Source organism: Lacerta agilis, chromosome 4 (assembly GCF_009819535.1).
Source record: "Lacerta agilis isolate rLacAgi1 chromosome 4, rLacAgi1.pri, whole genome shotgun sequence".
Classification (NCBI taxonomy): Eukaryota; Metazoa; Chordata; class Lepidosauria; order Squamata; family Lacertidae; genus Lacerta; species Lacerta agilis.
This window is the reverse complement of record NC_046315.1, coordinates 77,382,147-77,397,525: the sequence shown is the minus strand read 5'-3', so window position 1 is coordinate 77,397,525 and position 15,379 is coordinate 77,382,147. Positions and strand designations below refer to the sequence as shown.

Here is a 15,379-nt window from a genome sequence, read left to right as displayed (position 1 = left end):
TTTGTTAGTGCAAGATCTTCTGGTCTGCAAAATGGAATCTGTCCTCCCTACGTGCTTCCTGCACCCTCCCCGAAACTGCTTCAGAGGGTTTGGGGGAAACCGCATAACAGATTTAGGGAGTGCAGGGGGAGAGGAGAAGACAAGGCATCCCATTACACAGGTGTATGTCTTTGCACTAACAGAACTACTTTGTTGATGATGGCCCGAAATACAGTGGAACCTCTACTTACCACCATAATCCATTCCGGCGGCCCGTCCTTTGGGCAAAACGGGTCGCTGGTAGGAGCGCTGTTGTGCGCATGCTTCTGCACGTGCACGAATCGTGGCAAACCTGGTATTTACTTCCGGGTTTGCCACGGTCGCGACTTGGGTCGGGCCCAAGTAGAGGCAGTCGTAAGTAGAGGTTCTGCTGTACCCAGCTCAGTTTTAGAATCCCTGAAGACTGTCTTTGTGCAAAAATGAAAAGGTGTTTCCAAAAGTAGTGGGTACTTGTGGGATTTGTGTTTATGAAGTGTGAATGATCGCAGTAGGGAGATCAGTTGGGAGCTGATGTAAGACAGAACTGGTGTGATGTGCATGTGCTAGTGGGGTGAGTGTTGCGAGTCAGAATGTGCCTTGGCAAGAGGGAGGTTGAAGAGGGAAGGGGTGGTGGTTATGAATAGGAGAGAGTATGGGGAGTGAAGGCCTGGGAGGTCAGAGGGTTGCAGACCATACCCACCCCCCCTCTCATCTTAGTTACTTGTTGGGCAGGCTGCTGCATCCTGACACTTGATATGTTTCTTTTGTTACCGTATGTGCATTGTATTTGCTATATTTTTTGTAAACTATTTAGTCTTGATTTGGTATTAAGCAGCATGTAAAAAATGAAATAAAAGTCAAGAGGCTGTGCTGCTGAGCTCTCTTGTTTTTGCAAATTCTTTTGTGCTGAGGAAGTCCTGGGAGATGTTTGGGATTGTCTTTGTGCAAGAAACCTGCTGCTGTGTGCACAAAATTTTGAACTGCAGCAAAAGAGAAAGAGGTGGGAAATTAACTTGGAATAGTGCATGGCTTTGGTGCAGATTCCAAACAGGCATTTTCATAGTATTTCTAGTAATGGGGGGTTGTGGTTGTGCTGTCTGAAAAGAGTGAGTGAGGGCTAATGCACACCTTCCTATTCCTGTTCTCCTTTCTTATGGTCTTCACGGGAAAAGGAAGAAAGGTTTTTGATGTGTGCCTTAATAGCACCTGAATCATGTGTTTAAAGGAGCTTTTCCATTTCCACATATTGGCCGTGTCATACATTGGGAAGGTGACACTGGAAGAGCCCTGTTCCACCACAGAGATAATGCTAAATATACAATGGATACATTCCATAAGAATGTCTGATCAGTCATGTAGAAGCCTAGTCTGTGCAGTCCCCCCCCCCCTTACATGGAATAGTTTTATTTTTTATTTTATTGGTGTCACAGAAGGAAGAAGGCAAGGTCTCTTCTGCACCTTGCAAGGAATGGTGCTCTGTCACCCAGACTTGGACTTAGACTTACAACTGTATGTTCAACTCGTACGACAAGGCGCCATCTTTGGCCATTTTCTCTCAGGACTTCTTCCTATGCAGCGATGGTGTCGGTTCCCCTACATCAGTTTGTAGGGAGCCTATTTATGGCCTTCCTCCAGATGTTGTTGGACTCCAGCTCCCATTTCCAGCATGGCCAGTGGTCAAAGGTGATGGAAGTTGTAGAACAACAATATCTGGAGGCCCCTGTGTCCCCCATTATTGCCTTACTCAAAGGAGGTTATTCCAAATGAATTAAGAAAGGGAACGATTGAGCCGACTGGGATAGTAATTTTTTTAAAAAAAGAATGTGTGAAAAGTGAATATGTAATATGCAAATTTTAGAGAACTTCACTGATGAAATGTAACTTGCACTCTTGATGCGGGCACAAAATCTAAACATTGCTGAAAAACATTAAAAGGGTGCTTGTCACAGCTGGAATGTTAGTCTTTGAGAAAACTGAGTAAATCTGTCACTTGACTCTCACTTGGTAGTTGACATGTGAATCTGTGAAGAGTATTTCTTGGGGAAAGTTTTCATAATGACTCCCGGGGTCCAAAAACATTCCTTGGAAAATTCAAAAAAGTTGCTGTGAAGTTATTAAACTCAGACCACATTTTGCATGGTTTTTTTAAAAGTTTTTTTTTTTAAAGGAATGTTCACGCATGTTATGAGTTGCATGTAAACTGACTTGATGAACATTTCCTGAAATAGATCAGGAGACAGGCCCCTGTAATTATGTGGACTTTTAGCAATCTCGTGTATAATGTTGAATTTGTTTTTATCTGTTACCGTATTATCTTGTGACTATTTGAAATTTGTCTATTTAAAGATACACACCATTATTTGTGCATTATATATTTTCACTTTTTATTCTGCAGTGGCTCAGTTCTTCTGTTGCTAGGATGGGGGGAGGGAGTGTATGCTATTACATGCAAAAATAATAATAATAATCATGCAAGGATCTATTTTGCTGCAAAAAGTTTGTGGGTACTTAGGCAGCTTCCCTATATGATTGTGTATCCTTGTTTTTTCTTCCACTTTAAAAAATAATAATTGTAAAGTGACCCCCAGTTTACTTTCACCTGATATCAAAACAGTCATTTAAGCAGTTTGGTTATTTATTCTTTTGAAGCCACACTGTAGTCAAAGTTAGGGATGATAACTGGGCATTGTGTGAGCGAACTGTTAGACATACTTGATATTTTTCTCCCCTCTTGTGACTGAGGGAATAGCTCGCACTGAATGAATCCAGCTCTTTATGCTTTTCATTTGTGTGCAGACTGCTAAAGGTTACCATGTCTGTGAAAGCAGTCCACAGTTGGTACCTACCTAGTTCCATCAGATGGTGATGGAGCTTTTGGAACAGGGTCTGTGAAATCTCATGGGTTCTTGCAGCAGCCAGAATGTGCAGAAAGCAGGAAAGAGGAGAAAGGTGATTATTAGAGCAGACAAGCATGGCGGTGAGATTAGAAACTGTGAGGCGCAACTATGCTGAATGTGAAGTATTATTACGTTCGATGCTTTGTAACCTCCATAAATACTGTAAATGTAAATTGTCTGCCTGGGAGGCAGGTAAGTGAACTTGAAGCCCACCCAAAAACAGTGAGACACAGAGGAATTGGGAACTTTCTGCATAAAAATCCTGTATGAATCTTGAAAGTCAGAATAGGCTTTTTTTTAACGCTACTTCATGAATGCAAGTAATGTAAAGGAGAATTTATTTAAACTTTGGGAACATGCTTATTTGTGGGAATTTAACTTACACTTAGCCGAAATGCAGCTCTGCTAGCTGCTGGTAATTTAGAAACTGTGTTGCACAGCTTGTTTTTAATTTAGATACTGTTTATTTTCTCAGGTTAGCAAATATACTGTGTGCATTTTAAAATAAAAAACAGTTAATTTAAAAACATTTAAGAGTGATACTATTAAGCGTCTCTTAATAGGATCACCCTTAATTCAAAGACTAATATAGATAATTAATGTTTTTCAGAGATTAGATGATGAGAATACACCTTGATGACTCCTGCGTAAAAAAAATGATGCAAAATAATGCTAGCGTAATACTTGAAAGCCTTATCAAATGTTTCTTCTAGATGCTTATTTAATGCCTCCCTCCTCACATACAATGCAACTTTTACTGATTGTTGGTTTTTTAATGCAGCAGTCAACAGGTTTTTACTCCCCCCCCCGCCCTTACGCATCGCCTAGCTTTGCATGCGACAGTGTTGTGGGTCCGCTGATGTTTCAACATTGTCTTTTATTTCTAAGATATAATTTATTAATCTTTCTGCTTCTTGTGTGCAAGCCAGTACTTTCTGACTGACTAATTAATAGCTTATGTGTTCTTCGTGACATCTGTCCTTCGTAGCGCTTCTTGCAAAATGGAGACATTTTAATCTTCGGGGCAGGAGTCAAGTTACCAACAAAAGAATGAACTCAGAAATTGTCTCCCCCCCCCCACCCTCCGCGCCCTCTCTTCAGCTGAATAGGCCTATTCAAAGGAATAAAACTGAGTTCAGCAACACTAATGAAAGAAGCAGTGAATTCTCCATTTCAAATAGTTCAGCATGCCACTTGTTTCTTCAGGTTTTCATACAGACATCTGCCATGAATAATGGTTTTATGCCCATACCAAGTATAAACTGCTGTATTGAATAATGTAGTTAGGCTAACGACATCCTAAGATCATGGGGGTCCTAGGAGATCCATTGCATTATATTGGCCTTCCCAAAGTAATAAAACATTGGGGGTTTAAAAGGGAAAGTAGTGGTAAAAACAGATTCTTGCAGATTGCAATGCTCTTAGCAACTTCTGAAAACTACTACATTTCCTGGGGCAGTTCTGTCGTACACCTAGCAGTGTTAGAAACTCATATATAAGCAAGGTGCTAAATGGCTCCTTAAACCAAGGTTATAGTCACGGAATGTCTGCTTGCCATTTTTGGGTAGTAAGACAGCTCCAAAGTCTTATTTTTCAAATGGTGAACTGACTGTGATTGATTCTCAGTTAAACACCTGGCTAGGTCAGGCGACAGCCTTGAACTGGGTTAAGAGCTTTGAAAACTTAAAGAAGAAAAGTCACTTGGTCCAGGGACAGTCCATATATATATATATACATACATATATATATATATATATATATATATATATATATATATATAGGCCTATTCAGACCTCATTTTCTTAATGGTGACTGCTCCTGATCAGGCTGCGCAGGAAAAAGCATTTGGGTTCCAGAAATTCATTCTGATTGTGCAGATAAAATATAATTGATTGTGGTATTAGTGTGCGTAAACAGCCCAGATCCAATGTTCCCCAGGCATGCACCTCCAGATGGTGTAGATGTCAGGAGGCATCCTGGCACCCAGGCATCTTCACTTGGTCACAAGTGGTCGATAGTCAGGTGCAAAATGCACCTGGCTAATTTCAAACACTGACATCTAGCTACACCTGTACTCTAGTGGCCGTGTGTGTGTGTGTGTGTGTGTGTGTGTGTGTGTGTGTGTAATGTTAGACAAAGATGTGAGAAAGAAATTAAGGGTTGCAGTACAATAAGATTTGGAGTTCCTTATATCACTCCTGTGTGCCACTTTTTGTAGATTGTGGCAAAAACCACACCCAAAGCAGGAAGGAGAGCTGCAGAGTACCATCTCACACTTTTTAATTTCTAGCACACATTTGTCAAAAAATATTAGCCATTGCTGCCTTAAATAATCAAGGTGCTATAAGGAAGATATGCCAGACATATTGCCTTATGCAGGCAGGATTTTTTCCCCCAGCCCTAACCTGGAGATGCTGAGGATTAAACCTGCAAAGTGTTGGTTCTACTACAGCCCTTTCCTACCATTTTGACCCTTTAATAACCTGCTTTTTTAACTACGCTAATTGCTTACCTTTAATGAAGTGCACAGAAACTATAGAAAACAATATTGGTGTCTTGACATTTTGGTTTCCTTTTCTCTGTAGCTTTAACACGACAGTCACAGGCTTTTTTATGTATTATAGGTGCTACAAAACATTCTAGAAACAGAAAACGAATATGCTAAGGAACTGCAGACCATGCTTTCTAACTACCTGCGACCCTTACAAGCTAGTGAAAAGTAAGTACATCTTGCCGTTGAAAAACCTTATTTGAGTCAGCATGCATCTTAAGGGCCTTCCATTATGGGACGCGGGTGGCGCTGTGGGTTAAACCACAGAGCCCTAGGGCTTGCTGATAAGAAGGTCAGTGGTTCGAATCCCCGTGACGGGGTGAGCTCCCGTTGCTCGGTCTCAGCTCCTGCCCACCTAGCAGTTTGAAAGCACGTCAAAGTGCAAGTAGATAAATGGGTACCGCTCCAGCGGGAAGGTAAGCGGTGTTTCTGTGCGCTGCTCTGGTTCGCCAGAAGTGGCTTAGTCATGCTGGCCACATGACCCGGAAGCTGTACGCTGGCTCCCTCGGCCAGTAATGCGAGATGAGCGCCGCAACCCCAGAGTCGGACACAACTGGACCTAATGGTCAGGGGTCCCTTTACCTTTACCTTAAGTTGCTTAAGTACAGTAGTATTGGGGGTGGCGCTGTATAATTTATATTGATCCTGATCTTTCCTTTTAGCAATGTGTTGAATTAACATTCTGTGACATCACAGTCAATGGTTCCAAGGGCTTATGGGTGAAAGAGAACCTGATTTTTAGTTTGTTAGATGTGTATATTGTGGGAATTAGACTTTAGTTCTCATTTACAGAGAACTATGTGTATGTGGGTTGTTTGACCCTTTAATTCTCTTTTCCCTCTTGTTAAGAACTACGAAAGACGCTCTCTTTTAAAGTTTGAAGAATGTATAACTTTTACCTGGTGTACTTGGCAGTTACAGTGTAAAAGTATATATGCAGTGCAGGTGGTTATTATTTTTTTAGTTGCTAAAGCACCTTACATAGATTAAACTGTTACAGATGAACGAACATTTACAGACTGACTGATAGTCTGAGGCAGATGACAGCACAACGCAACATAACCTGCTGCTCTAACTGTTGAGAATTGCAATAAATAACAAGATGAAAGATTTAAATTTTATTAAAAGATGATCCAGAAAGAACTCCCTTAAGAGAATCAAGTCTTTTTGACTTAAGACAGTCTTTAAAAGAATATTTCCATTTTTTAAAATAATTCCAGTAGCACCTTAAAGACCAACTAAGTATAAGCTTTCTAGGTATGAGCTTTCGTGTGTATACACCAGGCATAGGCAAACTCGGCCCTCCAGATGTTTTGGGACTACAACTCCCATCATCCCTAGCTAACAGGACCAGTGGTCAGGGATGATGGGAGTTGTAGTCCAAAAACATCTGGAGGGCCGAGTTTGCCTATGCCTGGTATACACACTTCTTCAGATTCTCTGAAGCAGAGATTGCTACAACCTTATAATGCTTGATGACTGTTAATGATGGCAGTTGGATCCACAGGGAAAGGCAAGGGATTTTTAAAGGGATAGATGACCAAAATCAGCTTTAGCATGTATAATGGGACCTGAATCCAATATCTCTATTCAGACCAGGTCTCTCCATAGTTTTTAGTTTGGTAATGAGTTGTCACTCAGCAACTTCTTTCAAGTGTATTTCTAAAATTCTTTTGCAATAAGACAGCTACTTCATAATAAATCACAGATGAAAGATAAAAAAATTTTTTTATTAAAAGGTGATACAAAAAGAACTCCCTTAAGAGAATCAAGTTGTTGAGAATCGTGAGACTGTTAATAACCGAACCAACTGAAATAACTGCCGCAGAGTGTATGACATCACAGGATTCTACAGCGGCTGTGAAACATTATTCTGCTCTGGCCAGCTCCCTATGCAAGCCCCAGAGAAGACCCCCCCCCTTGGGGGTAGGGGGGGTTCTGTGATGTCAGGGGTGCATGCGAAAGGAAAGTGATTTTGTGCCTCCTATATTGGAAGCCAGTTTCGGTCATATAAGCAACACCCAAAATGATGTGGGCTGTTTTTCGTACAAGTGCTTAATTTTCTTTTCTTTTTTCTTTTTGGCTCCAGGTTAAACTCTACAGATACTTCATATTTAATGGGAAACCTAGAGGAAATCAGTTCTTTTCAGCAAATGCTTGTACAGTCTTTAGAAGAATGCACCAAGTATGTACTATCCAATCTAGCAGACCTATTTATGTTTAACTGTTTAGAATGACACCTGGCATCTATAGACGTTTGTAGCCCACATGTTGATGTAAATGTGTAAATCTTGCAGTTCAATTGCAAAGTATGAACAAAGAATGGGAGTGACTTCTCAAAAAAAAGAAAAAAGAAAAAGAAAGTACTATGCATAAAAAACCCCCCAACAACCAGTAGTTTTATGCAATGTGATAAAGGATATGAAAACAGGTGATTTTTATTTATTTTTAAAAAATACGCTTTCCAGCAGTAAACATTTTTGAAGTAAATAATTTCAAAACATTAAAGTTGGTGCAGCTGTAACAATTTTGACTCTTCAGTTAGGATCATAGGAGTTATCTCCCCTCCTCCGTGTTTGTCATGCTTATGGGCATTCGGCACAAAAGCAAGGACATCCATTGATAAAAAATAGAAGGCATCCCATCCCAAGTAACAGCAACGCATAATGAGCTATCAAACATATAACAATTTTACAACAATTTACCCAACACTAGACTCGCAAAGCTACACTTGGTCTTTGAGGTTACTAAAACAAATGTCCTTGGTGCATTTGGAATGCATTGTGCATTAAGCTTCAGAACATTGAAAAAAAATTACATTTACATTGCTTTCTTTCAGGTTGCCTGAAACTCAGCAGCGGGTTGGTGGTTGCTTCCTAAATCTGATGCCACAAATGAAAAATTTATACCTTGCGTACTGTGCCAACCACCCTTCGGCAGTAACCGTCCTCACAGAACACAGGTATGTGCATCAAGAACAAGAAAACCTTGTAAATTTAACTTGGTTTTTCTTTCCACTTTTTAATGGTGTTTTGCAAACAAATTGAGGTGTTTTATCAGGCACGAGACCGAAGATGAAGTGGTAGCAGATGTGAGCGTCAGTTTTGAAATCAGCTTTCTTTTTAGTGGAGGATTTGAAAAAAAGCATTGCTGGTGTTCAGCATGTAGATTGATTTCAATATAACTTGGGGCTCGTTCACACTTCTACTTAGAATCATAGGGTTGGAAGGGACCACAAGGATAATCCAGTCCAACCCCCTGCAGTGCAGGAATCTTTCGCCCAACATGGGGTTCAAACCCACAACCCTGAGATTAAGAATCTCATACTCTGCCAGCTGAGCTAAGTGTGCATCACTTGTCCTGTAGTTTAGAGGCATGAATCAAAGGAGTGTAGGCTTTGCCCCACCACTTCCCCCCGGAAAACATGGTCTTTATTGCTAAATTGGAGCAAACGTCAGTCCAGAGAAAACCCAATTGACATTTACTCGTATTTAGTGGTAAACAGCAGGTTTTCTTGGGGGAAAGAGGCAGAAGTGTGGTTGAGTCCTTACACCTGAGGGTGTGTGCACAGATTTGCAACCTTACAAGTCCTGTAGTTCTATTCATATTTAGTTCAGTGCTTTAAACAAATCAACAACTTTTTATTCAGACACATGACAAAGGCTTTCTTGTTCCGGCAAGCATTTCAAGGTGGCATTTGTGTTACTGTCCAGTTTCACAATGAATTTTTATTGTTTTAATCTCTTATGTGGTTTATATACATCACTAAGGATTCAGCAATCCATAAAATGCCTTAAATAATTGTGTTCATTGGATGTGTGAGATAATAGTTACAGAGGTAGTTCAGGCTTATGATACCTTGGTTCTAAGTCTGGGATAAGCAACCTGAGACCCTTGAAATTATGTTGGGCTCCAGCTTCAGCTAGTGTGGCCAGTGGCCAGGGATGATGGGAGGGCCACTTAGGTTTCCCACCCCTGCCCTACATGAACTAGATGAGGTAGTTTCCAACACTTGCACATTCCCTCCTTTTCTTCTACTTATGCACTTTGAACAGTGCATTGTTAATTTATGGAACTCACTGCTCCAAGATAATGATGGTGGCCACTCACTTGTATGGCTTTTAAAGGGGATTAGATGAATTCCTGGATGATAGAGCAATTGCTGGCTGTTGGCCATAACGACTGTATATGGAACCTCCATGTCTAGGGGCAGTATCCCCTTGAATGCCAGCTGCTAGGGAAACAACAGCAGGCGAGAGCTATTGCATTCAATATCTGGTTGGCCATTTTGGGAAGCAGAATGCAGACTAGATGCAACTTATGGTCCGATCAATCAGAGTTGTTCTTGTTCTTAGGCAATTTATTTTAAAAAATGAGAAAATTTCCAAAGTACTGTACCATATTAAAAGTTGGAGTATCTGAACAGGACTAGGATTTTCTGTTTCAATTATATTTGCTTAATGCATTAAAACTGAAATTAAACCATTGTGCTTTTGGAATGGTATTGTGATCGAATGGCTGAATGTTGGGTGGAGTGTTACTATAAGTAAAAGTACCGTAATTTTGCACAGCCTATGGAAAAACATGATTCTTTCTGAGGATTCCAGGCTAACGCTAGCACCTATGGTAGCAATCTTTATAATATTTTCTGGTGTGTTTAATTCTGTGGCTGGGAGCACAGTGTTGACACTTCCTAATATACATTTTTTTACTTTGTTTTCAAAAGACGCACAGTGGTTGAGTGTATTGAGGCTTTGGCTACATTCCTAAGGTTTAGGGGTTCAAGTTCCACTCATTGTTGTTATCAAGGGCTGTGTGTCAAGCCTGCTGTGGGATTGATTGAATCTGATTGTGCTGTGAGTATAATAGACAGTAGAAACTAGCTTGCCACAGAAGTGCTTTCATTTAAAACAAATATATTTTAATATAAAATTTGAGGTCTACCTCCCTAGCCTTGGTCAGATGAATAGGGTTTCCTTTTTCTGATACCCGATGTTTTGAAATGATTATCTATGGACTGATAGGGCCATTAATTGATTCAGCTTATAACTATAATATTTTAGGCTTGGAAGGAATGTGGACATTTCCGTCCATCGTCAGCCCTCACTGCTTATTCAGAAACCTGTAGTTAGCCACATATCAAAGTAACCTGATTATTTCTCACTTTGGGAGTTCTTAACACCCTCTAGCAGGATTGTCACTTGGTTTAAAGCAATCTTAGGTCTTTACTTTAAAATGTTTTTGTTTTTATTACCTTGCCTTTCCATAAAATGAGCCAGCTAATTCAAATGTATGAATTGGTTGAGTTTAATTACATACAAATAAAACAAAACATTTGAAGAAGTTCAGACAAGGGAAACAACAGGGTTTCCTTGTTATTTAGATTATGCAGGCAACATATTAACAGGAAGCCTTCTGTTCCTCTAGGGAGGAGAAGAAATGTTGCTTCTATGCTGATGCCTGCCATGCACAATGTTTGTAAATTATTGTACATAAAAATATTTATAGTTATGGTGCAAATGTAACCATAGATGAGGTAAAGTGATCAGAATCAGGCTGTAGGATCATACATTCTTTCCCCAGAGCATCTCATTTTTGTTTTAGACCAGGGATGGGGAACCTGTGGCCCTCCAAATGTTGTTGGCCTCCAGTTCCCATTGGCCCCAGCCGACAAGGCCAGTGGTCAAGAATGATGGGAGTTGTAGTGCAGCAACATCTGGAGGGCTTACAAGTTCCTCATCCCTATTTTGGATATTTCCCTGCCTTCCCTCTTTTGCACTTCACCATGAATTTGATCCAAGGAAATCTCATTAAGAGCGGATCTGCTTTTGCGTTAACTATGATTAATGTCAGGGATGCGGGTGGCGCTGTGGTCTAAAACACAGAGCCTAGGGCTTGCCGATCAGAAGGTCGGCAGTTCTAACCCCTGCAATGGGGTGAGCTGCTGTTGTTCGGTCCAAGCTCCTGCCCACCTAGCCGTTTGAAAGCACGTCAAGTGCAAGTAGATAAATAGGTACCGCTCTGGCGGGAAGGTAAACGGCATTTCTGTGCGCTGCTCTGGTTCACCAGAAGCGGCTTAGTCATGCTGGCCACATGACCCAGAAGCTGTCTGCAGACAAACGCCGGCTCCCTTGGCCTATAGAACCAGATGAGTTGTCCGCGACTGAACTTAACTGTCAGGGGTCCTTTACCTTTATGATTAATGTCATAACCCTTAACCACTATGGAGACAAGCATTGTTAGAAGATTTGCATGAGGTGGAGAGCTGCAGCTTACTCTACTCCCTTAACCATAGTTAAGGGTTACATCTCCATCAGTCTTACTGATGCAACCTCAGTTAAATCTTTACCAAAGGCAGAAAAGTTTTAAAACAAAGGTAAGAATACTTTCTGTGGTGGCAAATGGAAGCAATCTTTTTCCAGCATTAACCCAAATGAGGGAGCAGATTATACAAAAACTACAACCAAGCACAACACTCAGACTTCTGCATGCTTCAAGCTAAAAATTGCATCTGTAGAATTGGAGCAAGGCTTAAAGCCACTATTTCTTTTTCTTTTAAAGTACAGTTTAACAGAGTGTTAGAAGATCCTGTAGCTGGAACCTAATTTGAAATTACTTTATTGCATTTCTTAACAAAACAGATTTCGAAATGTGAAGCTTAAATAGCATTTATGGAAGATAATGGGAGCATGGAATACAGATAAGCATCTGAGTCAGAGAACCTTTTGTCCCTCCTCCACTTTGCTTCAAAAAAAGGCTGCTAACATAGAGGGTGATGTCATACTTGAAGCAACAGCCCAAGAATAAGGCATTCTATCTAGAAATGCTGCACTAGAGACAGTAAAAAGCTTAGAGTCATTAAGTGAGCCAAGGGTTTAGTGGAGGGTTTTCAGCATGCATTGTCTATGTGACATATTTAGACCTTTCAGCAGTGAGAGTTCATGTTCCGTCTACTATAGACAGGAATTGGAAGTGTAAGTTGCAGTTTTAAATGTTTCTTTTTCCATTTGTTTGTTCATTTAATGCTAAGAGTTTTCCTACTGTTCACATGGCTGTAGGTGCTTTGAGGTTTTTAAAGATACTCTTCCTAGTTTTTTTTAAAAGTGATTTTACATGTTTAAAATGTTGGTTTGGATCCTTTTTTAGAGGCAAATTGCAAATTCTATTTTAATACCTTACTAACCTAGGAGACTTCACGAAGCTCGGATGATATAAACAGTCAGATCTTAGGACTATCTTTATAGGAAAGGTTTCAAAAATTCCTTGATACCCAAATTTTGTAAATGTATGCTAGCTTCGTAATAATATTTATGCTTATTTATTTTACATACCTAGTCTGTTTTGGATAGATTTAAGATTTTAATAATAGGCCTATTTGTTTCTTGGCTAAACTGCTATCTCTTGCATATCTCATTTTGTTTCTTCCCTGTGTACTGCTTTAGCTAAATATGGAGTGGATTCATTGTGCAATATTCAGCAGCATTTAGACAAAAGTGCATGTTATAAAAACTTAGTGTCTTTGTTAAAACAGCTGTGATCTTGAACTAACCACACTAATTTGTAGATGTAATGGTTGTTGAAGGAAATAAATTAACTATGCATAATCTATAAATAGTTCACCATTAATGGCAGTTGGTTGTTTTTTAAAAAAAGAAAAGTTCTTTCTTGATCAGAACACTATTTAAATGATTCTATTTTTAAGTGCTTGGCTAGTTGATTCTAGCTGATGTAGTGAGTTGTAGCTAAAGCAGGGCTGTGTTATGTTTGAATATACACGGACTCTTGAATATAAAAACTGTTGCTGCTCTGTGTACTTCACATATTGAATATTGTGTATGTACATACAGCCTTCTGTCAAGTACATGTCCATGAACATATTGGTGGTGTTGTGGACTGTTTTTAGGGTCTTAGGGATTTGATTTAAACACAAACTGAGGAAGCTTGATATTACTCCTGAAATCAAAACCATATTTTCCTGAAGTGTTGATGTAGCAGGAAGGTGTTGCAGCTAGCCTTGGACTTTCTTGGCAATGAGAGTGTTCAGTGGGAAGGACCCATTTGACTCTTCAGTGTATGGATGGGGAAAGTTCAGTTCAGACTTACAGAATCATATAATTGTCAAGTTGGGAGGGACTCCAAAGGTCATCTAGCCCAACCCACTGAAATGTAGGAATCTTATAGCTCTTACTATCAAAAAAATCTTCCTGATGTTTAGTTGGGTTCTTCTTTCTTGTAACTTGAATCCATTGATTTGAGTCCTACCCTCCAGAGCAGGAGAAAACAAGCATGCTCCCTCTTCCATTTGACAGCCCTTAAGATATTGAAGATGGCTATCATATCTCCTCTCAGTCTCTTCTTTTCCAGGCTAAACATACTCAGCTCCCTCAATCGTTCCTCATAAGGCTTGGTTTCCAGACCCTTGATCATCTTGGTCGCCCTCCTCTGCACACATTTCAACATGTCAACATCCTTCTTAAATTGTGGCGCCCAGAATTGGACACAGTACTCCAGGTGTGGTCTGACCAAGGCAGAATAGAGCAGTACTATGACTTCCCTTGATCTGGACACCATACTGGACACCATGTTGATGTAGCCTAGAGTAGCATTAGCTTTCTTTGCTGCTGCATCACACTCTTGACTCATGTTAAGCTTGTGTTCTACTAAGACCCCTGGATCTTGCAAGGAATCATAAGAGAACCTAGCAGAGGAAAGTTTTGGAGATTCCACTTGTTGGATTGTTATTTAGAGCATGACAATAGTTAAATGCAACGTTGCAGATGTGTAGGTAGACTAGACTTCCTTTTAGAGGAATGTTGTGACTTAATGCTGAAAAGGGTGTGTATGTGTTGGTGGGTGTGCCAACATACAATGCTTTCTTGACATTCTCTCAGTTGTGCTAAAGTGGATTAAATTGCTGTGGGAGATTTGAGACTATACAAATGCAACTGTGATGGCGGTTCTTAAAAATGTACTTTTTATTTTTGTTTCTTCTGGAAAACCTTCAGTAATCCATTATTAATTTAACTTTGTGTTCGGTGTGTTTATATACTTAAATTATCCTTAACCCTTCTGCATTAACATGTTGTCCTGAGTATACCTTAACTTTAAACAATAACAATAAAACAACAAATTAATCAAAACAATTGCATAAAATACAATAAATAAATTAAAAACAGTAGATGAAAAAAGAGCATTAAAGGAACCAGATCTTGAAAATACCTATGATTAGACCGAAGCAACTTTCAATGCCTGCTTAAAGGCCAGTATGTTCATTTCACAGTGGCTTATTATTTTGGTAGTGTGATTTCCCCCCGATGCTTTCGCCCTATGCAGATTTGCTTGGGTTTAAGCGCCATTGAACAACATAGTGCTTAATTCCAAGTACATGAGCACAGGGTTTGAACTCTTAATCCTCTTGGACGTTAGCTCTCGTCATCAGTATGAATAATATGTTTAACATCACCTGAAATACTTGATTATTTATAGTGCTGGGAGTCCTAATTTTAGCTCTAAATTGATGCATTCTTTTCAATTGGGATTCAGAGAGAATTAAAGCTAAGCTTGAAGAACTGCCTTTCCATAAAAAAAATACAAATAAGATTAGGCTTGTTCATCTTTTATTTTATGAGGAAGCTTAGCTATTGCTGAAGAAGTGAAATGATTTATTTCTCTCTGGTTTGGCTGATTTTACTTCTTTGCTTTTTTTAACTTTAACTTCTTTTTTTACGAACAGTGAAGAGCTGGGAGAATTCATGGAGATGAAAGGAGCCAACAGCCCTGGGATTCTTGTATTGACCACAGGCCTGAGCAAACCTTTTATGCGCCTGGATAAATATCCCACATTGCTCAAAGAGCTTGAAAGACACATGGAGGTATATCTCAGCAGCATTAACATTCCATCTTAATGATGATT

The 15,379-nt window shown here is 39.8% G+C and overlaps 1 protein-coding gene across 1 annotated transcript in view; it reads left to right on the top strand.

Annotated features, from left to right (window-relative positions):
- Positions 1-15,379, top strand: part of ARHGEF7 (Rho guanine nucleotide exchange factor 7) — a 78,584-nt gene that overhangs the window by 27,278 nt on the left and 35,927 nt on the right. The window contains 4 exon segments of the mRNA XM_033147762.1: positions 5,540-5,634; positions 7,556-7,651; positions 8,306-8,428; positions 15,200-15,338. Coding sequence (XP_033003653.1) covers positions 5,540-5,634; positions 7,556-7,651; positions 8,306-8,428; positions 15,200-15,338 — 453 coding nt within the window.